Raw genomic sequence first — 23,894 nt, 5'->3', positions numbered from 1 at the left:
GGGCAGCCACTGCCCCCTGCTGCCCCTCAGCTCCCGAGCTGCATCTGCCCCACGGTGTCAGCTGTGGCTGTCGGTGGGCGGTCAGCACAACTCCTCCTTCCCTCCCAGGTGTCCTGGCCTCACCGGACCACGTTCCTGTCCGTAGCCCAGGGCCAGCTTGCCGCTGCCCGGTCCTCAGCAGGACCACCAGCGGACAGCCCCGCACCCAACCACACACGCATGGGTGTCTCTGAGACCTGCCGGGAGCCACTCCACGTGGCCCTGCGCGCCAGCCCGCCCGCCAGAGCGGCCCCAGCCGACCCGCCCTCTCACAGCGCCTGACACTGAGGAGGAAGAGCCACGTGAGGGCGCCCACGTGACCCCCGAGCGGCAGTTCAAGTGTTTCCACGAAGACACGAATCAATTGTGTAACTCGAGAAAAGTAACAAAGAGAAGATATTTTTAAACATCAGCAAAGGCTTCAAGTGTGCCTCTGAAGCACAGCCTCCGGCAGTGTGCCGAGGCCTCCTGCCCTCGCGGGGAGCAGGGGGCGGGGCTGGGCGCGGATGCCGCTCCCCAGGGGGGTCTTGACACCGGCAAGTGAGGCCTTGCAGTTTCCCCCTCGCGGGGCCTGGCCCCAAATCCTGGGCGGACCACCAATCTCAGCACCGGAGCCAGGACCCTCTGCCCCCCACACTCCAGGGACGCTCCAGGGAGGGGCTTCTGTCCTCCTTTCCAGGTCACGTCCACCTCACGCGGTGACGGGGCCTCCTCCCCAAATGCCTCCGCCCAGCCGTGCCCTCCCCAGACCTTCCCCGAGCCCCAGAGCCCCTGCGCAGCGCCCAGGCGCAGGCCGGCTGGTGCCCACACCTCTGAGGGGCAGGAGGCCTGGGCCTGCAGCGCGAGTCACCTTCCTCGTGATCTTCCTGCCGGAGAACATCACTTTGTCTCTCTTCCGGAACCTGTACTGAGGAGTGGGCTGCACTTGTCCTGCAAGGGGAGCCAAGGGGCTGCCTGAGCACGGCTGGGACCCGCGAGGAGGCAGCCCCGCGTACACACTGAGCTCGTCCTGCCCCCGCCCCGCCCCCAGTCACACAGCACCTCGTCCCAGGGCTGCGACAGACCCTTGCAGAGGAAGCGGGACTTCACTCGTCTTGGAAACGTGAGCCAAGGAAGGTCAGAACAGACTCGAATTCCATGGATCCGACGAGCTCAGCCTCACGGACAGGCCAGCAGTTTCCAACAAAAGCCACCGCGGGCTTGAGAGCTGCTCCCAGGAGCTCAAAACACCCGCGCCTCCCCGACCCTTTCAAGCCCTCCTCCCCGTCCCCCTAGGGCCAAAGTCTGAAGCAAGATACTCACGGAATCGGTTAACCCTTCTAGACACAAAGAAGATGGTCGCGCCAACGAGGGCCAGGGCCAGGAGGATTCCAGCTGCAACACCCATCAGCTGGGCGAGGTCACAGAGAGCGCACCCGTCAGCAAGGCGCCATGAGGCGCCTCCCAAGCCCAAACACAGGGTGGACACAACGGACCCCGGGCAGCCAAGGGGGCAACAGGCCACTGATTCCGGGGCCTGCCCGTTAGCCGGGGGCAGGAAGGTGGTTACCGAGGTGGACTGAGAACGCTGCTCTGTCAGCGGCAGACCCCAGGGCCGAAGGGTGGCCAGGCAGAAGCCCGCCTAGGGGAGGAGGCTGCAGTCAGGAAGGGCCAGGATGGGCACGGCCCTGGCTCCCCAGGAGTGACAACGGAGCTGTGGGTCAGCGACAAGTCGGCAGCCCTGGAGACCTCCAGAAAGAAGCGACCTTCCAGGATGCTGAGGTCCCCGGAGCCCACCTGCTCTGGAGCGGGGCCACCCACAGCATGGCTGGGCAGGGCCAGCAGCTGTGCTGCGTTGACAACAAATGCTCCAGGCATCGTTAACGCATCTGAATCCGAAATCCTCAGCTTTCCTGCTCCTCAGGATGCAAGCCCGGCTGGCCACAGTGGGTACAAAGGCCACCTCGCAGTGCCCTCTCATCACCAACAGAACCACGTGCTGCTGGCCTCGGGGCAGACAGAAGCCCACACGGCAGCAGTGCTGGGAAACCCTAAGGAGCCAACTGGATTTTGAGAACATTAAATACCAGCTCACAGCAGAGAAGGGCTCCCAGGGAGGGAGTTAACAAGGGGCTGCAGAAGCCCAGACCCCAGGGAGAGAGAAAGGAAGGTAAGAGAGAACAGTGAGGGACTTCCCTGGTGGTACAGTGGTTAAGACTCCGCCTGCCAGTGCAGGGGACACGGGTTTGAGACCTGGTCCGGGAAGATCCTACGTGCTGCGGAGCAACTAAGCCCGTGCACCACACCTACTGAGCCTGCACTCTAAAGCCCGCGAGCCACAACTACTAAGCCCGTGCACCACAACTACTGAAGCCCGCGCGCCTAGAGCCCGTGCTCCACAACAAGAGAAGCCACCGCAATGAGAATCCCGCGCATCGCAGCGAAGAGTAGCCCCCGCTCGCTGCAACTAGAGAAAGCCCGGGCACAGCAATGAAGACCCAATGCAGCCAAAAATAAATAAATAAATTTATTAGAAAAAAGAGAGAACAGTGAGTGTGGAATGGTGAGTGGGCAGACAGCTGGGGCCGCCCATACACAGGATGCTGGCAGATTCCCCCCAAAGCTGAAGAAACCAGCCAAACAAGTAGCTACACTCCATTCCTCCCGGTACCCACATACCTCCTTCCAAGCAGCCAGGAACAGGATGGGTTTGGGGGAGTGGTGGGGGGACTTGTTAATCCTTTCAAGTTTCTACACAAGTGCCAAGGACCAAAGCAGCTTGCCTGGTCCTTCAGAGCCAGGATCACACACAGCTTCGATGCCAGAAAACCCAAGGAAATCAATGCACTCAGAAAAGCATTTCAAAAGCAGAATGTTGCATCAAGACAGGATAAGGAAGTGATTCAGAAAACTCAACCCTTTGAACTCAGCTCAGGAGGCGGATGGAAGCAGTGGGAGCTTCCGCTTCACAGTGAGGCGTCCGGGCCCTGCTGGCCCAGACCGCGTGCTCGGCCCACGTCCACCAGGAGGACGAGCACCCTCCTCCTAGGCGTGTCCCTCCGAGCTCAGCCACCCCGGGGGGCAGCCAGGGCTGCGCACGGCAAGGGTCACGGGGATGCCCCAGGCCTATTGTACAGTCTCTGGTGGTTAGGCATCTCAGACTTCCCAGCTTTTCACTGTTGTTTTAATGCATCTAAATTCCTGGTTTAGAGATAAAGGCCCTTGTAATGTGGCTATATATGTTCCACGGGTAGAAGGCCCTAAGTCAAAGCAAGCAGACTTCCTAAGGGGAAGCAGGAACTCAGAAGAGTGACCTTGGGGAAGAGGAGGGAGGGCCTCAGCCCTGACAAGGGGAAAACAGGCCCCACACACCACCCCCACATGCAGCAGGCTTCAAGGAGTTGCCGCGGGGCAGATGTTAAAAGGACCCTTTCTCCTTGCCCAGAAGTGGCCATAACTGGGAATTTTAAGGCTCTGATTCCTCACTGGAATCCTCAGGTTCTGTACCTCTGGGCCGGCGTCCTCCTCTTACTCCATGGCTACAAGTGAAACAAAAGAAGAGGGACTGGTTCCAAGGAGGGCACACGTTCCACCACCTCAAGCTCACGTGCAACGCAGCGCCTCCCAGCCCTTCCCCAGGTTCCTGTACACGTTAAATTACGTTTCTATTGACAGGAAAACCCTGATGAAAAACTGTGTTCTCCATGGCGAGAAGCTCTTTTCACAAGCAATCGGAGCCCCTTCCCTCTCTGTAAACAGCCCTCGTGTGGCTGCCCAGGAACCTAGAACTGCAGCCAAGTCCCGGGCTCCTCTCCCAGCCAGTCGAGGGCAAGTGTGGGCAGCTGGGCAAAGGCCTAGTGCAGCAGGGATTTCCAGCACCCTGGGGAGGGGTGTGTGGCCACTGCAGGCTGTGAGCCAGACCCTCCCTAGTGGCCTGTGCACAGGATTTCCCCCGCAGTGTGGCTGAGCCCTGGAGGTGGCTGTGCTGGTCTGGGGTGTGGTGAACTTGAGGACCAGCCCTGCGCACCTGGCCTCTGTGCCGCAGGGAGGAGCCCCGTCTAGGGCCTTCACCCTGTGGCTCCCAGGTCCCTTAGAAGGGCAACAGTAAGAGAGGGTTGTCTCTTCCGAAATCCCACCGGGAGAGGCAGGCGCAGGGTCACCTGCATCTGCTCACTGGTCAAAGGTCCCTGCTGGCCCCGTGGGAAACCCTTTCTTCTCAGATGTCTCCTCAAGGACCAGCAGCGCCGTGACCCCAGCTCTGCGGCGCAGCCCTGACCAGGGCGGTCTCCCCACGCCCCCCAGGCTTTCAGGCGACAGAGCTCAAGCCCCCGGCACCTGCCACACAACCGAACCGCCTTCAGCTGCTGCACATGCTACACAGCGCAGGGGGCGGGAGGGAAGGAGACAGAGCGCAGGGGAACTGGGGGGCCGGGGGCGGCGCGGTTGGGGGCATCGAGGTTAGGAAGATGGTGGTTAGGGGGGCGTGGAGGTTAGGGTGCAGGGCTGGAGAGCAGTGATTATGGGGCCGTCGGGTTGAGGGCAGTCAGGTTGGGGGGCGTCCAGCTGCAGGGGAGTCGGGTTGAGGGGCATCGGGGTCGGGGGCAGTCGGGGTTGAGGTCAGTCGGGGTTGGGGGCAGTGGGGTTGGGAGGCGTCGGGTTGGGGGCCGTAGGGGTTGGGGGCAGTTGGGTTGAGGTGCGTCGCCGGCGACAGCCCTGTGGGGCAGTGTACGTCCCGGCGATGGCTGGGGGAGGGGATGGCTACCTCTGCTCACAGAACCGGACCCCCAGGCCTACCACTTCGGGGCGCTCGGCGGCGACTCACCGGGACCGCGCGCTCCCGACGCCCGCGCTCCCGTCACTCCACCCTGACGCCCCGCCCCCGACACTCGGCACTCCCGTCACTCCTCCCGAAGCCCCGCCCCTAACGTCCGCACTCACGGCGACCGGCACTTCGCCTCGAAGCTCCGCCCCACACGGCCGCGCTCCCGACGCCCCGCCCGGACGCGGGATCTCCCCGAGCATTGGCCAGGCCCCCACAGGTCCCGCCGCCCCGCAGGGCCAAGGCTGCACATTGGACGCGCCGCAGCCAATCGGAGCTGCTCTTGCTCTGGCGCGGGGGCCAGGCGGTGTCGGAAGCTGCCGTGGGCGCCGGAAGCGGAGCACTGCGGTGCCGGGGGCCGCGTGGCTGTGCCCGGGAGTCGGAGAGCGTTCGCGTCGTTCGGGCCCCGGCATGGGCCTCCTGAGCGGGGCGGCTCGCGCCCTGGTGCGGGGCGCCGACCGAATGAGCAAGTGGACCAGCAAGCGGGGCCCGCGCACCTTCTACAAGAGCCGCGGCGCCAAGGGCATCGGCTTCCACGGCCGCGACGGCAGGTTCGTGCAGGTCAAGGAAATGGTCCCGGAGCTGGTGGTCCCCGATCTGGCCGGCTTCAGGCTCAAGCCGTACGTGAACTACCGCGCCCCGGAGGGCACAGAAGCTCCCCTGACGGCCAAGCAGCTCTTTCTGGAGACAGCGGCACCTGCTATCGAGAAGGACTTCAAGGCCGGGACTTTCGACCCTGAGCGCCTGGACAAGTACGGCTTTGAGCCCACGCAGGAAGGCAAGCTCTTCCAGCTGTACCCCAAGAACTTCCCGCGCTAGGAGCAGTCGGCGGCGGCGGCGGCGGCGGCCAGGTGTGCCTGCGACTGAGGACTTCCACCTATCCTCGCCGAGCCTAGTTCCCGGGTGGCGGGTGGGGAGGCGTTGCCCTCGTTTCGCTTCTATTAAAGACCTTGGCTACCCTACAGTGTTGTTCGGGGCAACTGGTCATTTTGAAAAGGAAAGTGTGCTATGTAACAGGCTAGGGCGTAGTGACCGAGGCGAAGTTCTCAGGTTCCAGCCAAACCAGAACCCCAACCAACAGGTTCTGGGAAGTAGGCAAGAACATGTGGCTTAGCTTGCAGGAGAAAGAGAATTCACAAGGCAGATCCAGCCACATGACAGCACTGGTTAATTCATCCCCCACAATTCACCCCAAGGAACCACCAATGAGAATATTTATGGGTTCCAAAGCAGCTTATTTTGGGGAGTCAGGTGAGACAGCCCCCCTTGGGGTAAACCTAAAGATAAGACCACACAGGAAGTTGATGCCAAACTCGTATTTCCCTAGTAATCTATAGTCTCCTTCCTCCTTGTGTTTTCCTGTTTCAGTGCATAATCCCTCAGATTCTAATTCTGTTTCATATTTAACTGACCCTTAAGTGAAATATCCCAAAGTAAACTCTGGAGGAAGGTTCAACATTAACACATTCTGACCTGTACTGGCACACAGTGTTGTACCATCAGACAATAAGAAAGCAAAGGATAGAGGTTTGTGTTTTCTGACGCACAACACCTATCTATTGTATTTATTAGTGGATGCTGAGGAGCGACAGATTCCACAGTGGCCTATACTTCAACATCTGCTCCTTCCAGAGAGGCAAGGCGGAACTGATCTATGGGAGTCAGATCAGTCACAAACCCAGTTATGTTCCTGGAGTTAAACCGTGTCCAGGTTTGGAAGCTACTTGGTTTACTGAAGCCACAGTGAGGAAGTATCACTAATTCAGCATATGACAACATATTTCAAGTTCATGACATGCTAAAGCAACTCAGAACGTGTATACGCTTCTTTTTGCTTATCTGCACAGGAGGCTATACAAGCACTTCTGGTGCCATGACATGAGCTTTTTTAATGTTCATATAAAACTACTTCTGGTGTTTTAAAGTAGCTTAAAAAAAAAAAAAGCCACTCCTTTTAGTTAACATAAATAGTTGCTTAAATAAGTATGAAGAACTGAAAGTCAGAAACGCAGGAAACTGACAAGACGGAGCTGGGAACCATGCCCCACTCACACCCTGGCCCCTGCTGCCACCGAATCACCATTTTGAAGGGCCCCAGCAGATAAGCTTTATTTAAGAGGCCAGCAGCTTTCCTGACTGCCTACCTGGAGATTCCATAAGATGCACTGAGCCCTATACAGAAAAACTGCATGCAACCAGAATCTCAGTGAGATGGTCTGAGGACACTTCATTCTCAGAAAAGATAAAGACATACTCTTGGTTTTATTGGTGGAAATGGTCTTTATGATGTCAAACCAAGTAACTGCCCTAGCTCAGCTGTTCTCCCACTTCCAGAGGTGAAGAACATGATCATAAAAGGAGCAAGTGGCTACAAGGCTGACGTCAGAGTCAGCTGCCTCCAGAGAGTGGCCACGCTCACAGATCTGGACCCCTGAGGCATGCAGCCAGCCGCCGTCCTTGTCCTCTGCAAAGGGCTGGAGAGGAGTCTTCAGCTTGCCTCCACTCTGGTGTTTGGTACCACCCTCTCCATCAGCATCAGCTAAACGCTCAAAACAGGGTGCTGACGACTGGGCCGCATCCTTCAGGGAACAGACTGGGTCTGCTGTTTTGCCTCCTGGGTCGCTGCCAGGAGAGGACCCCAAGCAGAATGACGGATGGGTCTGCGGCAAGCGGCGGAAGTACAGCCAGGACCAGTCGACTCCATACACCAGCGAGTTGGGCAAGGTGTAGGACAGAGTGACTGGGAGCACTTCCTGATTCTCCTCTGGAGAGAGACAGGAGGACACGGGAAACTTACCCAAGGTTGATCTCATCAGCCCCACCCATGGCCCTACCCACCCTCGAAGTGAAACAGTGTGCCAAGAGCAACCACTGTGTGTCACGCAGAGGACTGTCAATATGCGGACAGACAGGCAGAGAAGCACAGACCATTATCCTGCAGGGAATGCACTCTGTGTTCCTGAGAGAGGAGTCAGCCTGCACTACAGAGCTAACCCCAACGCGTACCCTAACCCGTACCCTAACCCTAACCCATAACCTAACCCGTACCCTAACCCTACCCTGTACCACAACCCTACAGAGCTAACCCTAACCCTAAACCCTAACCCTAACCCTACAGAGCTAACCCGAACCCGAACCCGAACCTGAACCCTTAGGACTTGGCAGAAGCTTCTTGTTAAGACTTAAAAGCAAAGGAAAAACGAGTGACCCAAATGGAGGGAAAGGGGTGTATGAGAAATGAAGGGAACAGCACGTGTAAAGCACAGAGGTGGAAAGACCCTGGCGTGTGTGAGGAACCACACGTGAGTGGACGTGGCTGAGGTGTCATTAGGAACTAGCGACACGTCAGAAGGGTCCTGTCATGCAGAGCTCGGCGTGCTGCATTAGAGAGTTTGGACTTGAGTTGGAAAGGGAGTAACTCACTGAAGAGTTGAAGCGTGAGCAGCTTTCCTTATGGTGAGTTGCTATGGCAACTCTGAAGACGGAGGGCAGGACGGGCAAAGGCCCGGCCTTATTCTGGACAGAACACAGCTGAGAAAGTAATATGCGACCAGAAAAAGAAATGAGGTGTCACCAAACCTGAGGTGGTCAAGGGTCCAGGGCAAGGCCGAGGCTGGCAAGAGCAGCCTCAGAAAACGAGTGGCCAGTGAGCTGGGGATGCGGGCTTAGAAAACTGTCACCAGCCGGCAGGCCCAGTGGCCGGCCATTCAGTCTTCAGTTAGCCTGGATGCCACTGCCACCTCCCAAGTGCAGGGATCAATTGCCACTGCACTCTGGAATGTGATCAGAATCTGAACCACAACCAGAAAAAGCAGTGATGCGGAAAGGCTGCAGCTGGCATCAGGAAACACACCAAGGATACAACCAGGGCCCTGGAGATCCTCCTCCGTAACCCAGGGCTTTGCCTGAGCAGAGGCAGCTCCAGAGAGGAGCTGGACACCAAGCTTCCCCTGAGAGCAGAGAGGCGCCCTGGCACCACCGCCGAAGGAAGCTCCCAGGAGCCCTCCCCACTCCATGCGGTGCACGCTGGGGTACCGGGAGGCGGGGGTCGCTGGGACAATAAAGGCGCATTGTAGCCGTACATCCAACCAGTGGCAGCACCCGCTCGCGGCCCAGGTGGACACAGCAGCCTTCCCACCACCCAGTAACAGCACATCCACTACTCAGGTGCATGTGCAGCATGAACTGAACAACCACGCTGGGCAACAAGAAGTCACAAAGTTCCATAAAGCAGAAACAGGACAAGCAACACTGATCACAATGCGATAAAACAAAATTAATAATGTGGTCAAAATACGAAAAATTGCTTCCACCTAGAAATTTTAGAACCTTCTACTAAACCACACTTGGGTAAAAGGGGAAATACAAACTCAAATCATAGAATTTCTTCATAAAAATGAAAATGAAATTACTACATATCAGAACCTAAAAGTGTGCTTAAATCAGAGAAAAATTCAGACATAAAAGCACTTAATACAAAGTAATAAAGGTAAGTGCATTGTATTCCCAACTCAAAATGCTAGAAAAAAAACAAAGGAGGCACATGGAGAGAAACAACAAAGATAAAAGGAGAGGTTGATGAGGTGGAGAACAGAAACCACATGCCTATAATAAAAAATTAAAACCCTGCTTCTTTAAAAGAAATGAAATATACACACTACTAACTAACCTAATTAAGGAAAAAGACATAAAAAATATTGTATACTTGCATAAGTATACAAAGTAAAACATGATAAAAGGGAAATAACTATTAGAGAAAAAAAATTTTTTTTTTTATATCAAAGTGACTTTACACATCTTTGGGCAAATAAATTTCAAAATGTAGATGAAATGAATAGCTGCCTAGGAAAATACGATTCACCAAAATTGACCCCAGGCCTTCCCTGTTGGTCCAGTGGTTAAGACTTCACACTTCCACTGCAGGGGGCGCGGAGGATCCCGCATGCCGCCTGGCGTGGCCAAAAAAAAAAAAGAAGAAAGAAAAAGGAAAACAAAATTGACCCCAGTAGAGACATAAAGCATAAACAAACCAACTTCCATAGAAAAATATAGAGAAAGTTAACACGGAACCATCATTCAAAAATATATCAGGCCCAGATAGTCTCACAGGAGATTTTTTTTTTTTTTTTACCAAATCTTGAATGAGAAGATAATCCAAACGGCATATAAATTTTTCAAGAGAAAATGAAGAAAAATTTTCACACTTTTGGTTTTGATTCTCACATGAACCAAACATAATGCTGCTAAATAGCACAAAAGAAAGTTTGTGTCTCCTTTGAACATTAATGAAAGTCCCAAATAAAGTATTACCAGGGTCCAATACCACGCTAAAAAAAAAATAACATACCTTCCAAAGACACACAGATGGCCGAAAGGCACATGAAAAGACGCTCAACATGGTCAACCATCAGAGAAATGCAAATAAAAACCACAATGAGGTACAACCTCACAGCTGTCTGAATGGCCATCATCAAAAAGACCACAAAGAACAAATGTTAGTGAGGATATGGAGAAAAGGGAACCCTCCTACACTGTTGGTGGGAATGTAAATTGGTGCAGCCACTGTGGAAAACAGTATGGAGGTTCCTCAAAAAACTGAAAATAGAACTAACTACTGTATGATCTGGCAATTCTAAATGAAAAAATTCAAAAAGATATATGCACCCCAATGTTCATAGCAGCATTATTTACAATTGCCAAGATATGGAAGCAACCTAAGAGTCCATCAACAAATGAATGGATAAATAAGATGTGGTGTATATATACAGTGGAATATTACTCAGCCATAGAAAAGAATGAAATTTTGCCATCTGCAACATGGATGGACCTGAAAGGTATTATGCTTAGTGAAATAAGTCAAAGAAAGACAAATACTATATGATATCACTTATATGTAGAATCTAAACTATAAAACAACTAGTGAATATAACAAAAAAGAAACAAATGTAGAGAACAAACTAGTGGTTACCAGTAAGGGGAGGGAAGGGGGAGGGGCAAGATAGAGGTAGGGGATTAAAAGGTACAAACTATTATGTATAAAATAAATACACTACAAGGATATATTGTACAGGGACTTCCCCGGCAGTCCAGTGGCTAGGACTCTGCGCTTCCACTGCAGGGGGCATGGGTTCGATCCCTGATGAGGAACTAAGATCCCACATGCCGTGGCCAAAAACAAAAACAAAAACAAGAAAAGGATATATTGTATAGCACAGGGAATATAACCAATATTTTATAATAACTATAAATAGAATATAACTTTTAAAAACTGTTAACCAGTATATTGTATACCTAAAACATAATACTGTAAATCAACTATACCTCAAAAAAACTTTTTGACAACTAAAACAAAACAAAACCATAACCAAGTGGGATTTACTCCAGGAATATATTCCATATTAGGAAATCCATAAACAAAGTTTACCATATTAATATATCTAAGGAGAAAAATAATACAGTTCAATGGATATTATAAAAGCATCTGACAAAAAAATCAACAATTCCTGATTTTAAAAAATACTCATGAAAACATGGATTGATGAATACTAAGCACACACATTAGTCCTTATATATCATCAAACCAAGTGGGAACCAGCAGGGACCCTATCAAGGTCAGGAATAGGGCTTCCCTGGTGGCGCAGTGGTTGGGAATCCAGTCTGCCAGTGCAGGGGACACAGGTGCGAGTCCTGGTCCGGGAAGATCCCACATGCCATGGAGCAGCTAAGCCCATGTGCCACAACTACTGAGCCTGTGCTCTTGAGCCCGTGCACCACAACTACTGAGCCCATGCATCCTAGGGCCCACGTGCCACAAATACTGAGCCCGCGTGCTGCAACTACTGAAGCCTGCATGCCTAGACCCTGTGCTCCGCAACAAGAGAAGCCACCGCAATGAGAAGCCCACGCACCGCAATGAAGAGTAGCCCCCGCTTGCCGCAACTAGAGAAAGCCCGCACGCAGCAACAAAGACCCAATGCAGCCAAAAATAAGAATAAAAAAAAAAACCAAAAACAAACAAGCAAAAGAAGCAACTTATGGGATGCAGTGAAAGCAGAGCTTGGAGGGCAACTGATCGCTGTAAATCCTATGCTAAAAAAGAAAAAAGCTTGCAAATTGTTTTACAGCAAGAACTATCAGAGCACATTCACGTGGTAAACAGAAATGATGCAGTAGATGGAGGACTGAAGATTCAGAAGACGAAGCCCTTGAGAACAGCCAGTACGGGGAAGAGACTGACCTTGGAACCACCATGGGAGGTGCCTATGATCCCTTGTTTGTACAGAGGAGGGGGGACGGGAGATCACGAGGGATGCATGAGGCGGGGAGAGCAGGGGGTGGGGGTTTAAGAAAAGAAAACGTGGAACAGTCCTGACAGTGAAGAATCACTGGCTACAGAAAGGTCAAGGTTGGCCTGGCAAGGGACCCACAGTAGCATAAACTTGAAGTGAGATCACGCAGGGTGGCTGTTTCCCTCCAGCCACGTTCTGTGGCTCAGGCATAAGCAGACTGGGGTTTACCAGTGCTGGATTCTGCCCAGAGGGTATGAGGGAGGAGCAAGGGGAAGAGTTTAACGATGTCTGGAACATAAGGCCATGGAGCCTACACCCTCTGCAGGCAGGAAGACTTGGCAAAAGGTGGGACAAGGATGGTTATGCAAGCGACCAGTGGTTAACACCTCTGGAGGAGAGGTCCCAATGGGGCCAGCAGACTGCTGAATGCAGAAGGTACCGAAATAATTGAGATGGTCAGGGAAGAACCACAGTTGGAGAGCAGCGTGCTTGAAACTGAGATTCTGAAGTCGGCAGAGTTACAAATCATGGCAAGGCCTAGGGGGCGACCCTGGGAACGTGTGGAGGGTGCAGGAAGAGCTTGGTGGAGCCCCCGCCCCAGGCCCCCCACTCACCTATTGCCTTTTGGCAGTTGAAGATCGTAAAGCCACCATGCATACACGCTGCCAGGAGCAGGTGGTGGTGGAAAGGGTGCCACTTGAGCCTCCACACCCCGCCCTGCATGGGCACGTCCGCCAACGGCTGCTTCACGCTCCGAGTGTCCCAGAGAAGAACGTGCTCGTCGTAGCTAAAACCCATCGACCGCGGAGGGCGTGCAGGAAAGCCAGGCCCCGGGGCAGCAGGGGTCACCTCCCGGAAGACCCGGCCCACTTCCCCTCCAGGACACGGCTGCTTTCCCAAACCCCGACGCCCGCACTCTGGGGGGAGAGTCGGCCCAGTCAAGCACCACAATGGTCAACAGGAGGAAAGGAAGCGACGGTGCAGGAGGAACCCATGTGCACGGACCCTAGGGGACTCACCTTCCTGTGGCCAAGACGTTCTCGCAATGGGGGCTACTCTGGATGCTGCACACGCCCATGGAGTGTCTGAGAGCGAAGGGTGAGCCTGAGCAAGCGCCCGGCAGCCCTGCTCCTCCCGCGGAAGGCCGCGGCGGGGCACGGAGGGCTGGCCCCCCACGGCGAGCACTGGCCCCTCGGTGACTTACCTCCTGCTTGTGAACACGGGTGTGCCAGGGGTCCTGGTGTCCCAGCCTTTCAGAAGGCCATCGTCCCCACCTGCACGGAAACAGAAACACCCACTGATGAGGAAGGGCAATGACAACAGGACCTGGCCGTTTCTCAGGGAGTGGGTTTATGTCTGTGAGGAAATTCCCATGGGTGGCTTTTCTCGGGTTTCAGGCTGCCACAGGCAGGGGAGCCCCAGAAACAGTCACCCCTGTGCTGTAACCGTGTCTTCAGACACCTGCAGGGAAGAAGGGAAAGACAGAGGCTACACTCCCGTAGGAAAAGGGCAGACCTTTTATGGGGGCAGAATGACCAGGTCACACAAGACTCAACCCTTCGGGCTCCTGACGCCAGGAACCAGAGCGGCCCCGTCGAAGGGCTCTGAACAGACCTGTGTGCAGGAGGCAGCAGACGGGGAGGCTTTGTAAGGTTCTGGAACCTCTGACACACCGCCATGTGTTTTAAAGAGAAATGCCCTTTGTAACCTTACAGTAAAAGAGCCCTGTGCTTGTTTGGGGGAAACTGAAAGGATAGAAAGAACAAGGGAGCTGGTGCCCTGACCCACAACCAGTCTTTGAAGAAAAGCAACATCAAGATAGAATGTCATGGTATCTCAGGGGAGGGGAAGAAACACTGAAGAGGAAGACCTACAGAGAGGACAAAAAGGAGCAAAAAGACAACCACGTCAGCCTGAAACTCCATCCGTCCATCATCTACCACCCACCCACCCACCCATCCATCCATTCACCCATCCATCCATCCATCCATCCATCCATCCATCCACCATCCATAAGCCATCCATCCACCCCCCCACTCAGCCACCCACAGGTACTTACTGAGCACACCACAGATCCCCGTATCAGACACGACGGATGGGGGATGAACGTGGTCTGTGACAAAGCGGATCACAGAGTCGGTCCACCCGGGCACTGAGCCTGCGTGTGAGCCTCAAACACAAGCTGCCGTTCTGTGGCAAATCTGTGAAGAGAACTGGTGTGGCTTCTTTACACACCAGTCTCTCCTCTTTCTCTCACACTCCACATTTGCTCCACCAGGAAATCCTACTGACTGACCTTCACACAAAGCAGTCTTCCTACTTCTCCTCCTCTCCACGGCTCCCACCTTAGCCTGAGTCATTCTCATACCTCACCTGCACGGCAGGTCTCCAGCCTATACCCTCACCCCCTTGCAGTCTACACTCAACATATTAGCTGAAGGGATCCTCTTAAGTTTTCTTTTTAATTTATTTTTAAAATTTATTTATTATTATTATTTTTTGGCTGCGTTGGGTCTTCGTTGCTGTGTGCAGGCTTTCTCTAGTTGCGGCGAGCGGGGGCTACTCTTCATTGCGGTGTGCAGGCTTCTCATTGTGGTGGCCTCTCTTTGTTGCGGAGCACAGGCTCTAGGCGCACAGTCTCAGTAGTTGTGGCTCGCAGGCTCTAGAACGCAGGCTCAGTAGTTGTGGCGCACGGGCTTAGTTGCTCCGCAGCATGTGGGATCTTCCCGGACCAGGGCTCGAACCCATGTCCCCTGCGTTGGCAGGCGGATTCTTAACCAGGGAAGTCCCGGATCCTCTTAAATTTTAAAATGTAAGTCGGGAAATGTCATTCCTCTGTTCAGTATCCTACAATGGCTTCATTCCACTCCGAGCAAAAGCCCAAGTCCCCCCGTGTGGCCTGCAAGGCCCCGTGCCCTGTCTCTGTGACTCCTGATCTTGCCTTCTCTATTCTACCGCTCACTCATGTCATTCTGGCCAGACTGGCCACTCGCTACTCTGAACACACCAGGCTCTGTGATGGCACAGTCTGCACCTGCTTGCAGCACCTGATGCCCTCGGCCTGTTCTAGCTTTCTCCTTTCCAAAGCACCTGTCACCTACGGTGCATATTACGCTTAGCGTTCACTGTCTATCTCCCTGCAAGTGACGGAAGTGCAATGAAGGCAGGGACTGCTGTCTCTTGCTCACGGATGCCTCCTGAACCCCTAGGACAGTGCTTGGCACGCAGGAGGTGCTCAACAGATGTTTGTTGGATGAATGAATTGGTGTTGAATTATTAAATCACTGTCCTACTACACCCTTGCTCTGAATTAGCTAAGCCTCAAGGCAGAAGAACTAATCTACAAATGAGAGCTCAAAAAATTAAATCTTTATCGTTCCCCCTGAGTCTGTTCAAGGGTGTGACAGCAAAAACTCCAGAAAGGATCCTCTCTCAGGGGAAAAGAAGCATTAAACACAAAATCATAATCAGGATGAGCGGGACTTCCCAGGCGGCCCAGTAGTTAAGAATCCACGCTTCCAATGCAGTGGGCTCGGGTTCGATCCCTGGTCAGGGAATTAAGATCCCGTAGGCCGCACAGCGTGGCCTAAAACATTAATCAATTGATTGATTAATTTTTAAAAAGAAGAAGAGAAAACCAACAAGACACAGACTCACGGGAGCGGCGAGCGGACAGAGATGTGTGATTTGGGTGAGCAGACCCTGTCCCGGGGCCGGGACATCAGGGAGGCGCAGGTGTGTGGCAGGGCAGCACGGGGCGCATGGGGCTCAGCCGGAGCCCTGCGGAGTGAGGCGCTGGGAGCAGCCCTGCACGAGCGCTGTGGTGCTGGCGAGACAACGCAGAAACGCTCAGGAAACAAGGTCGGGTTAAACCACTGAAACACAGTGTTTGTGGAAGACACACAGTAAGTGAGTCAGGAGAGCAGCAATGCGGAGCGAGAGGAGGATCCAGACAGAGGTCAGAGGACGGCGAACACTGTGGTCAGAGGGAAAGGAGCCCAAAAGCAGAAGGGAGAGGAGCCAGAGGAAGAAGGGGCAAGTCCAGATGGCATGGCGTTGATGACCCAGGGAAAAGAACATGCGGGAGCGAGGGGTCGGGCACGCGAACACCGCGGAGAGGCCAAGACGAGGCCGATGTGCGCCCTGGACTGGGCGCCCGCTGTCCCTCAGCAGGGGCTTCTGGGGGCCCAGGGAGATCGTGCAGCACCCTGACAGGCCAGCAGAACAGCCCTGCAGCCCTGGCCTCCCCGTCTCGCCCTGGAGCTCAGAACACTACCAGCAACTGGACGCAGAAAGGGATACGGGCGCAGACGGCTTCTTGCCTCTGCAAATTCGGCAGCTCCTCTTCTGTCTTCTCTCAGAGACCCGTGCCCCGGCCTGCCGTGCGCGTGAAAGGAGCTGACCCGAACTACCCCGTTCCCACGGCAGCACCTCGCTCCACACACACCACTCTCAATACCAGGAAGTCAGCCCTCTCTCTCCCTCACGCTTCCCTTTCCCCAGGAAGATAAGCTACTCCAAAAGGGAACAGACAAGGCTGAAATGCATGACAAGTCAATACTGGACCCAAAGCACCAGGTGGAAAGCAAGGAGTTCCCACTGGATTTCCGAGCGTGAGAAGAAGCATCCAACACTCAGAGCAATGGCGGGGGGGAGCGGCTCCCAAGGGGGCTGCTCTAACACCGGGGGCACTGCCACCCAAGACCCTGCAGTGCCTGCAGCAAACTGCACTTCACTCTCCGAGGAGCAGCTAAGTGAACACCAACTACAGCTTCTGCCCCAGAAAACAGACTCTCCGAAAAGGTCTTTGAGATCCCAACGTGGCCAGAATGACGCCCTTGGCCCGTGCCTCCTCAGCAAGTCTTCAGAGACGGGCGCCCAGCGGAGAAGTTCCAACCTGAATACACGACTTCCGTCTGCCAGTAATCGAAAGCAGCAGCCCAGGCCTCAAAGTGATGGGCCTGCCACGTGCCCACGGCCTGCATTCCTGGCCCTGCCTGGTACGCCTGCAGGAGATGGAGCTGCCCGCTGGAGTCGCTGCTAATGATCTTCAAGGGCTGGTCACCGGCCCTAGACACAGGGAAGCAGTGGGGAAATCTGGCTGAAATATATCCACTGACCCAAACTCACCGCCTCTTCTGGCTCCCAACCAGTGACCCTTTATGCCCCCAAGACCTGTCACAGAGAGGCTCTCCAGGACCTGGTACAGGGACACGCCTCTTAAGAGGCTTGCCTGGGCAGAGACCAAAGCTACCAGTAGCTTGTCAAAATAAACCAGGGTCAGCTTCTCCTGATGAAAACACTCTTTTCAGATGAGGACTGGCAGTGATACGCCCAGGCTTGGGGAGCCACAGTCAAGGCTAGCACGAGGTGGCTTTCCTTCTCTCTTGCATGAAAATAGGAAGGGACCCTCAGAGGAAAGACAGGCCCGTCACCGCTGGCCCTCACCTTCCGGCTTTCCCAGTGGACCAGTCCAAGGACAAGGCCAGACACTGCTTTTCCAGGGCAAAGCGGGAGAACGGCTGTAGTGTGTAAGAGTTCTGCTGGAGAGAAAAGAACGCCATCAAAGGGGAACAGCCCCGGAACCCTGAGAAGACTATTCCCCTGGCTTGGGTATGCCATGCTTTCCTCATCTACTCGGCGAACAAAGTGTGTCAGTCACTCACTCACAGCAGAACCTGAGGACAGGGACTTCCCTGGTGGCACAGTGGTTAAGAATCCGCCTGCCAATGCAAGGGACACGGGTTCGAGCCCTGGTTCGGGAAGATCCCATGTGCCGTGGAGCAACTAAGCCCGTGCACCACAACTACTGAGCCTGTGCACCTAGAGCCTGTGCTCTGCAACAAAGACAAGCCACCACAACGAGAAGCGCGCTCGCAGCGACGAAGACCCAATGCAGCCAAAAAATAAATTAAAAAAAAAAAAAGAACCTGAGGACACTGCAGACGGCCCAGGCCTTCCAGGAGCGCTCACGCCTGAAGGAGGACTTTCCCACACATGTGACCCCAGGGGAAGCAGGTCTCTGCTTCTCAGACCCGTCGCTGTCCAAGCCCTCCTGGAGACTACTGCAGGCTCCAGGGAGCACCGCTGGTGCGGGTTCCCCACTGCCTCCAGGGACAGAGACAAGGAGAACTTTCCTCTGATTCTCTTTCAGAAGCCACAGCTAGCCATTAAAATGCTGTTTCTCTTTTCTGAGGTCCAAGTTTTACTATCTAAGCAACCTAGACAGCGCTCAGCTCCATCAACAGGGTTCCAGCAGCTGCATCCTCTCTTGGGTTTACCTGTTCCTGCCTCCAGCTCTGGTTCTAGATATCCTCCCCAGATATTTCTTCCCTCTTTCCTAAGACAGGGCTGCTGCTCTCAGCTGGCCTGAAGCAAGGACCTTGCTATACAAGCCCTCAGGTGCTGTGAATCCAAGGCCAGCTGGACCTCTGCTCCAATCCCACTTGCAGCACCTACATTAGAGTGGGTCCCCCCACAGACAGGGCACGGTCTTGTGGGCTGTTTCCTTCAACCCACTATATGCCTTCCCTGTCCCCTCCCTCCCCCAACATGTGGTCATTTTACAAATGCACGGTACAGGATCACTGTCAGATGCTTGGGAAAATACACGTAGGAATCACGTGCTCTCCTAATTATCAACGAGAAACGCCACTTTCACCCAGTAAATGCGCTGCTCTTCTCAGCCCCAGCATCATCAACCCAAGATGCTGGCCCAGGCTTTCCTTACAGGACTTTCAGGTCCAGTGAAAGCCCCTCTGCTGATGACACACAAGGTGTCCTCCCCTTGGAGTTAGATACAGAACCCAATAACTCACAATTGACCGTGTGCTACCTTAGAATGTTTTATGGTAAAGTTCACCGTTGAACAGAAACTGTCCTAGAAAAATGTTTGTATCAGCACAGCCTCCCTCCCAAACCCCCTCCATCCAGGTTCCTTCCACCCTCCACTAAGCCTGCCCCAGTCACTCACCTCGGATCGCACCAAGCGGAGTAGCTCTATGGACCCAGCAGCCTCTGCCACTCCCAAGAGCGCATGGCCGGCCACAGCAATGTGGCACCTGAGGAGAGAACACACATGCCGGTCACAACACAGGATGTGCCAGAGTACAGGAGAACACTATGCGCCCCAGTAACTCATTGTTTAAATTTCAGCTCCAGGGAAGTCCCTGGCGGTCCAGTGGTTAGAACTCTGCGCTTTCACTGCCGAGGGCCCAGATTCGATCCCTGTTCGGGGAACTAAGATCCAACAAGCCGCGCAGCACGGCCATAAATAAATCAATGTATTTACTTCAGCTCCAAAACCAGGTTGGAGCTTACAGTTCTGTTCCAACAAGATCACCCAGCTTAGGAAGCAGAAAACTAGCCTCACTTCCCAGACTGACAGTACCTGTAGGGCTTGGAAACTGAAAAGGGAAACGAGCCCCGAGTCTACAGCATCCTCCAAGTGCCAACAGGCAGGCAGGACAGCACAGTGAAGAAATGAACCCAAACTTCAGACACTTCCCCGTCCTGTTGAATGCTGTCAGGCATCAGGCTCCTCTGACTAAACAATTAGGTACTCATGACAAATTCCAAACAAGGGGAACGGTTATCAAACTTGTACCATTTCATGTCCAGGATCGCCGAAGTATCTCTTCTTTGGACCTCAACCAGGGGGCAAGAAGAGCTGTCCTCATTGAAACTATACAGGTAGAGACGACCAAAACGAATTTGAGGCTCATCAACATCCAGTCCACTCTACAAAAAATGCAAATGTGTTCTCTGATTACCTTAATAAATACTGAGGAACCCAAGGGATGGGAAAAGGGACTGAGGGAAAGAAGAGGTTTGCCAAGACTCCGGACCTCTGCCTGGACGCAGCACCGATGATTTTCCGAGCTGGAGAAACGTCTCTTCTCTTGTATGTGATTAATGAGTAGGTGGATAAACCCTGCTGGGCCCAGGATGGGAGGCTCCTTCTAAGTGGGCCAATAGGGAGGAGTACAGTTAGGGTCCCCACAGGGCACAGTTTGCCTGGGAGAGTCCTGGCTTAGGCCTGTTGCTCCGGTGCCATTTTTCACTCTTAAAAGTGTCCTGGTTTGGATCCGCATAGCTACATGCCTTCAAGAGATTACGTACATCTCCTATGAAATCCCATTTTCTTTTTGCTCTAGACTTCACCCATAACCTTGACGACACCTGCAGAGAGACGACATCCCGCTTTCAGGATGCCCTGTCTCTAACCTACATTCTGGCCACAAGGCCAAGGTCGCATCCACACCTCCTGAACGACTCCACACAAGACTTTTCCCTTTCAGTCTCCCAGGCAGCAGATCACAGAGGTCTCAAAGCCTGTGGTCGGCTCTGCCTCTCACGAGCCTTTTCTCGCCCTTCTTGAGAGAGGAGTTCGAGTCTGGGGCTTTAGGTGCTCGGGAAATGCCACCTGAGATCGCAGACCTGCAAACCTACGGTGAAGACCTCCCTAGGCCAGGATGGCCCCGCGCACCTTGCTCTCCGGGTCGGCGGGCTGGTCCTCCGGCTTCCGCAGCTGGTAGGTGCCGCACGCCAGCAAGTGCCTGCAGCCCTCCAGCGGGCACCACTCCACCGAGTCCACGGTGTGCTCCGTGTCCACCGCCTGCAACAGCCGGACGCGGCCGCCCAGCATTCGGAGAAGGACGCGGCGGCGACCGGGGTGGCGGACAGCGGGCGGCGGAGAAGTGAGGAAGCCAGGCTGACAGCAGGGTCCCCACGCCCGCGGCGCCAAGAAGGTGCACAGCCCAAGGGGCGGTACTTCTCCCACTTCCGCCGTCGTCCCCATGACGCCTTCCGGGGAGGGACTTCCGGCCCCCGTGGACGCCAGCGTGAGGCCGAGATCTTACGCCCCCTGCCGGCCGGAGGACCTCGACTGGACCCACGTGCCACGGCACGGCGCGCCCACTGCCGTGGCGGCGAGACGCGGGCCTGGGAGGGGACAGCCAAGCATCCAGCACAGAGTCACGGGCGAGCTGGGCTCTGAAGGGGGAGCAGAGGAAAGCAGGGCATGGAGGTGGGGTGTGCAAGGGGCCTGGGCGTCCAGGGAGCAGAGTTCAGGGTCTGACCCAAAAGGGCTGGGCCTGGGCTGCCCTCCCTCTCCCTGGTCATGTCCACCCCAAGGAGCTGCCCATAGGGCAGTAAGCGCGGCGCATCGGTGGGCGCACATCTGCCTGCCAGGACAGCAGAGAAAGGAGACAGGGTCGGCCACAGGGCCCCGAGCACGGGTGGTGGACGGGAAGGTGGACAGAGGGCATGGAGAAGAGCCAGCGTCTGAACCCCAGGGGCAGGGGGTCTGTGCGCCAGTTAGATTTAGGATGAAGGGGAGGACACCCAGCACAGCCACGATCTGATTTAGTAAACCAAGTATGTGCCGACAGCATTCAATAAAGTCAGTGAACTCTACAGAACAGGTTTGGGGAAGGCAATTGTCTGACATTGTTATGGATTGAATTGTGTCCCCGAAAAAGATACGTTGAAGTCTTATCTCCAGTACCACAGAATGTGACCTTTGGAAACAGGGTCTTTACAGAGGTACTCCATTTAAAATGAGGTCATTAGGGTGGCCCTAATCCAATATGACTGGCATCCTTAGGAAGGGGAGATGTGGTCTGTTAGACACCAACGGAAGACAATGTAAAGACTGGTAGGTCTCTAAGAGGCAAGCACTGCCTGAGGCTGCTGGAAGCTGGGAGAGCCTGGAACAAACCTTCCCTAGAGCCTTCAGAGGGAGCATGGCCCTGCCCACACCTTGCTGTGAGAATTCTGGCTTCTAGGACCTAGACCATACATTGTTTTCAGCCACCAGCTTGAGATAATTTGTCATGGCAGCTCCAGGAAATGGGACAAGACTGAAATCCACATGGATACCTGGGTAGTTAGCCTGTGGTTTTTAAAGTGGTTTCTATCGCTAGAAATACAGATACCAGTCAGCAGCTCAGACGGCAGCTGAAGCAGAGAAGCAGAAAAGGTTGGTCAGGAAGCAACAGGACACCCTGAAATGGCTGAGCCACACATCTTGATTTGATCTGGTACAAAAGGCAGTCAGGCCAAGCAGCCCCCTACACCTCGCTCCAAACAGGTAAGAAACATGGCCCACGTTTTAACCATGAATGAATGTTGAACTTGCAGACGCTCTCAGATGTGTGGCTACAAAAATCAAGAGGTTCGGGGCCTTCAGAAGAGAAAAGAAACCAGGGGCTGGGTATCAAATAAAGAACAAGGGAAGCAAAGGGGAATAAAAACACTGGCAGCTTCACGAGGGCATCCACTCCAGGAGCCTTGATATGAGCAAACCCTAGGCCCCCATGGCCTCCACCCTCTTAGCTCCAGCCCAGACTCAGAGTCTCTAACAAGTAGCACAAGACACAGCACCATGAGGAGGGGACAGCCACCAGCTACAGCACCAGCTCCTGCAGCCACGTTGGACAGAGATCCCCAGGTCAAGGCTATTCCAGATGAGCCATGAGCCACGGCAGCAAGCACCCGGGATCAGGACCCAGCGTGGCATCCTATGGGTCGGCCGACACTCTGGCACTTCCCTTTCAATGTAATTTTCCGAGGAACAGCTGACCACAGGACAGTCCTGGTCAGGGAACGTAAACAGGCTGGAGGGCCGACCTGGCCACTCCCCAAAGGACACAGGCAAGACACACAGCCTGTAGCCCAGGGCCTCCTCATCCCAGGAGCCTGTTTTTAAAAGCAGACTGAGCACACTCAGGGCCCCATGCCTGGAAGACTACCCAAACCTCAACACGCTGCTCTACACCGGATTCCCCACCCCCATGGGCCTGGCCAGAGCTGGCCTCTGAATTGGGAGTTATCCCGGCCCTGGGAACGTCCCGAGGGCTCGGGCCAAGCTGTGGTCGGTAGGACAGTCTCTCAGGACCACACAGCCTCTTCTCTGACAGCTTTCTGAGCCCCCACTGCTGCTCAACCTGGGGTCTCGGGGAACCCGGAGCAAAAAACCCCAACCTGGAAGAGGCACCACAGCTGACCTGCACGGTAGCAAGGTCTTCTCAGCAAAAACCCGTGTGGGCACGTGGAGTCCCTTCACCTGCAGAAAACCCCTCCCTCGGGGTTGGAACTGAGCCTTCCCGCCTGCTCCCCGCATGTTGCTATCACCCATTTCCCCAGTCCTGTTCTCCAGGACGCACTGCCCAGGAGGCCTCCAAGTTCTGCAAAAGAAGCTACGGAAAGCTCAGCTCAGTTCACAGACCAAAGGCCACAAAGGGGCTAGCCCCAGCCAGGGAAGCAGAGCACACACAGGGCGTCCTGGGAGATTGCAGAAACGCTGCAGAAAGGAGGGCATGGCAGGAGCCTGCAGGACCAACGTGGGGTCAGGGATGACCCAAGACGGACGCCAGCCTTCACTCTCCCTGGAGACCAGCAAGCTCCCAGCCACACCACCCAGCTCGTGGCCCCCAGGCGGCTTGGCCAGGTGTACAAGACGCTGCCCAGCCCTGAGCTCTGCGGCTCCCAGAAGGAGCACAGGAAAGCAGTTCTCACCCCTCGGGCTGCTCCAAATCGCAGGCGGACCTCAGCAGTCCTGCTGGGAGAAGCCCCCCGCCCCGCCCCGAGCTCCCAGGCGCCCAGTGCATGAGTTCAAAGGGGCCGAGAACAGGGGCCAAGCAACTAACCACCCTCAGCAGCTCCTGCCACAGGACAAGGACAGGTCTGGGTCTCCCTCACGCTCCCACGCAGCCTGGGGGTGGGGAGGGCAGCCCGCGCACCCGCACCCACACCCACACCACGGA

General features: G+C 54.7%; 3 protein-coding genes across 8 annotated transcripts in view; 1 reads left to right on the top strand and 2 right to left on the bottom strand.

Moving 5' to 3' along the window:
* The window catches only part of PNPLA7 (patatin like phospholipase domain containing 7), a 53,181-nt gene extending 49,626 nt beyond the window's left edge, over nucleotides 1-3,555 (bottom strand). Inside the window, 3 exon segments of the mRNA XM_068552183.1 lie at nucleotides 890-969; nucleotides 1,342-1,429; nucleotides 3,526-3,555. Of these exon segments, the coding sequence (XP_068408284.1) occupies nucleotides 890-969; nucleotides 1,342-1,429; nucleotides 3,526-3,555 (198 nt within the window).
* Nucleotides 3,556-5,127: 1,572 nt separating this feature from the next.
* On the top strand, nucleotides 5,128-5,799 carry MRPL41 (mitochondrial ribosomal protein L41). Its single transcript, XM_068552855.1, has one exon. The coding sequence runs from the start codon at nucleotides 5,249-5,251 to the stop codon at nucleotides 5,654-5,656; it is 408 nt and encodes a 135-aa protein (XP_068408956.1). The 5' UTR covers nucleotides 5,128-5,248; the 3' UTR covers nucleotides 5,657-5,799.
* Nucleotides 5,800-7,075: 1,276 nt separating this feature from the next.
* On the bottom strand, nucleotides 7,076-23,830 carry DPH7 (diphthamide biosynthesis 7). 6 transcript variants are annotated; one of them, XM_068551886.1, is made up of 9 exons: nucleotides 20,615-23,830; nucleotides 19,733-19,866; nucleotides 19,100-19,187; nucleotides 17,575-17,669; nucleotides 17,024-17,223; nucleotides 13,331-13,400; nucleotides 13,146-13,211; nucleotides 12,741-12,913; nucleotides 7,076-7,601 (listed from the first exon to the last, which is right to left on the bottom strand). In XM_068551886.1, exons 1-9 carry the CDS (start codon nucleotides 20,924-20,926, stop codon nucleotides 7,150-7,152), a joined length of 1,590 nt encoding a protein of 529 aa, XP_068407987.1. In that variant the 5' UTR covers nucleotides 20,927-23,830; the 3' UTR covers nucleotides 7,076-7,149. The 6 variants fall into 6 exon arrangements, with proteins under 6 accessions (XP_068407987.1, XP_068407990.1, XP_068407988.1 ...); XM_068551889.1 differs by having other exon boundaries at nucleotides 17,024-17,196; XM_068551887.1 differs by having other exon boundaries at nucleotides 17,575-17,666.
* Nucleotides 23,831-23,894: the final 64 nt, after the last annotated feature.

Source organism: Eschrichtius robustus, chromosome 10 (assembly GCF_028021215.1).
Source record: "Eschrichtius robustus isolate mEscRob2 chromosome 10, mEscRob2.pri, whole genome shotgun sequence".
Classification (NCBI taxonomy): Eukaryota; Metazoa; Chordata; class Mammalia; order Artiodactyla; family Eschrichtiidae; genus Eschrichtius; species Eschrichtius robustus.
Note: the sequence above shows the minus strand (reverse complement) of the source record. Positions and strands in the feature narration are given on the sequence as shown.

Excerpts from the sequence above, each read along its gene's own strand:
- MRPL41 (XM_068552855.1), top strand. The coding sequence starts at position 5,249 with ATGGGCCTCCTGAGCGGGGCGGCTCGCGCCCTGGTGCGGGGCGCCGAC.
- DPH7 (XM_068551886.1), bottom strand. The coding sequence starts at position 20,926 with ATGGGGACGACGGCGGAAGTGGGAGAAGTACCGCCCCTTGGGCTGTGC. Across the intron at positions 17,670-19,099 it reads TCCGCTTGGTGCGATCCGAG|CAGAACTCTTACACACTACA; the intron begins GTGAGTGACTGG and ends TTTTCTCTCCAG. Across the intron at positions 17,224-17,574 it reads TCCACTGGGAAAGCCGGAAG|ATTTCCCCACTGCTTCCCTG; the intron begins GTGAGGGCCAGC and ends TATTTCAGCCAG.